Source organism: Penaeus japonicus, unplaced genomic scaffold (genome assembly GCF_977035675.1).
Source record: "Penaeus japonicus unplaced genomic scaffold, GWHDUDI00000001_assembly GWHDUDI00000042, whole genome shotgun sequence".
Lineage (NCBI taxonomy): Eukaryota > Metazoa > Arthropoda > Malacostraca > Decapoda > Penaeidae > Penaeus > Penaeus japonicus.
Window position 1 is genome coordinate 18012502 of NW_028234444.1, and position 2500 is coordinate 18015001.

Sequence of the window (2500 nt, forward strand, 5' to 3'; positions counted from 1 at the left end):
GCTTATCCTTATCCTTATTAGTTACCCATCCTCAGCTTATCAGTATTTATAAGTCAACTACAAGACACATATATTACAGCAATTTGACAACACCTATTAAAAACTGACAGCATTTTTCCATATTTGTCATTTGTCACCTATTACGGCGTTATTATTATTTTGTTCTTTTTTTCAGGCTGCTATTCCTGGCGCAATACTATTAATGGGTCATGGTTCGTCCAGTCAATTATAAATGTATTCTCCCAGGCCACCGGGAAAGAAGATATCTTGCAACTTTTGACTATGGTCAACTTTTACTTAAACACAAATTTCGAAAGCAACACTCCAGGTGAGTATGGTGTGTTTATGATGTTTATGATAGATACATTCTCTTACTTTTTAGTAAGGTACTTTACATCAGCGGTTCCTTCTTTCCTTGATTTTTCAGGAAATGATGAAATATATTTTAAATTCTCTAATAGATTGTATCTAATTACAGGATATATGTAGATATGAAAAGTCTTCTATCATTAACATATTTGAATATGCATAGAGATGCTCTTTCTCTATCTTTCTTTTTCTGTTTCTCTCTCTCTCTCTCTTGTTCTCTCTCTCTTTTGTTCTCTCTCTCTCTCTCTCTCTCTCTCTCCCTTCTCTCTCTCTCTCTCTCTCTCTCTCTTCTCTCTCCTCTCTCCTCTCTCCTCTCTCTCTCTCTCTCTCTCTCTCTCCTCCCTCCTCCTGCTCTCTCATCTCTCTCCCCTCCGCTCTCTCTCTCTCCTCTCTTCCGCTGTGCGCGCTCATGGGTGGGGTGGGGGGGGGTCGTGGGGGGGGGGTGGCGGCGGGATCAGGCTGCGTGCCTTCCTCTCTTCTCGACCCTTCATCGCCTCCTCTCTCTCGCCTCTCTCTCTCTTCTCCCCTCTCTAGGGATCATCTTCCCTTCTCTCTCTCCTCTGCCAGCTCGTCCCTTCAGCTCTCTCATCTCTCTCTCTCTCCTCTATTCTCTCTCTCCTCCTCGTCTCTCCTCTTTTCTCATCTCTCTCTTCTCTCATCTCTCATCTCTCTCTCCTCTCTCACTCTCTCCTTCTCTCCTCTTCTCCTTCTCTCTCTCACTCTCTCTCTCTCGCTCTCTCTCCCATCTCTCTCCTCTCGCTCCTCTCTCTCTCTCTCTCCTCTCTCTTCGCTCTCTCCTCATCTCTCTCCCCGCTTATCTCTCTCTCTCCGTACTCTCTCTCTCACCCCTCATCTCTCTCCCTCTCACCCTTCACCCCTCTCTCTCTCTCTCTCTCTCTCTCTCTCTCTCTCTCTCTCTCTCTCCTCTCCTCCTCTCTCGCTCTCTCTCTCTCTACCCCTATCTCTCTCGCATCTCTCTGTCCCTCCTTCTCTATCTCTCTCTCTCCCTCATCTCTGATCTCTCTCGTCTTCCTCGTCCTCTCACTCTCTCTCTCTCTCTCAACTCTCTCCCATCTCGTCTCTCTCTCTCCCTCTCTCTCCTCACTCCACTCTCTCTCTCGCTCTCTCTCTCTCTCTCTCTCTCTCCTCCTCCCTCGTCTTCTCTCTCACCTTCTACTCCCTTCTCTCTCTCCTATCTCTCCCTCTTTCCCCTCCTCTCTCTCTCTCTCTCCTTCCTTATCTCTCGCTCCTCTCTCTCTCTCTCATCTTCTCCTCTCCTCTCTCTCCTCCTCGCCTCTTCTCTCGTCTCCTCTTTCTCTCTCTCTCCTCTTCTCTCTCATCTCTCTCTCGTCTCCCGTCTTTTCTCTCTCTCTTCCTTCTCTCTCTACTCTCTCGCTCTCCAACTCTCCCTTCCTCTCTCTCTCTCCTCTCCTCTCTCGCTCCATCCTAAGTGGTCTCCTCACCCTTCGTCATCTCTCTCCTCTTCTCTCCCTCTCCCCTTTCCTCTCCCTCTCTTTTCATTCTCTCTCTCCCTTCGTCTCGTCTCACTCATCATCGACGTCTCCTCCTCTCTCTCTCTCTACTTCTCTCTCATCTCTCTCTCTCTCTGACTCTCTCTCTTCGCCTTTCTACTCCTATCTCTCTCTCCAGTCTCTTCCCTTCTCTCTCTCTCTATTCTCTCTCTCTTCTCTCTCTCGCCTTCACACACTCTCTCTCTCTCTCTCATCTCATCTTCTACTCTCTCCCCTCTCTCTCCTCTCCTACTCCTCCTCTCTCTCTCCTCTCTCTCCTTCTTCTCTCTCCCTTCTCTCTCTCATTCTCTTCCTCATCTCATCCCCATCTCTCCTCGTCTCTCTCTCTCTCCCATCTCCATTCTCCTCTCTCTCTCTCTTCTCTCTCTCTCTCCTCTCTCGTCTCTCTCTTCTCTCTCTCTCTCTCCTTTCTCTATCTCTCCTCTCTCTCATCACTCTCTCCCTCTCATCTCACTCTCATCTCTCCTCTCCTCCCCCTCTCATCTCTCTCTTCCCTCCTTCTCTCTTCTCTCTCTCTCTCACTCGCCTCTCTCCCTCCCTCTCGCACTCTCGCTCTCTCTCTCTCTCCATCTCTCACTCTCTCTCTCTCTCGTCTCTCT

At 48.7% G+C, this 2500-nt stretch overlaps 1 protein-coding gene across 1 annotated transcript in view; it reads left to right on the plus strand.

The window, feature by feature from the left end:
• LOC122252835 (caspase-7) overlaps positions 1 to 2500 on the plus strand; it is a 19887-nt gene that overhangs the window by 13458 nt on the left and 3929 nt on the right. The window contains exon 7 of the mRNA XM_086535217.1: positions 176 to 328. Within this exon, the coding sequence (XP_086391343.1) occupies positions 176 to 328 (153 nt within the window). The remainder of the gene's footprint in view (positions 1 to 175; positions 329 to 2500) is intronic.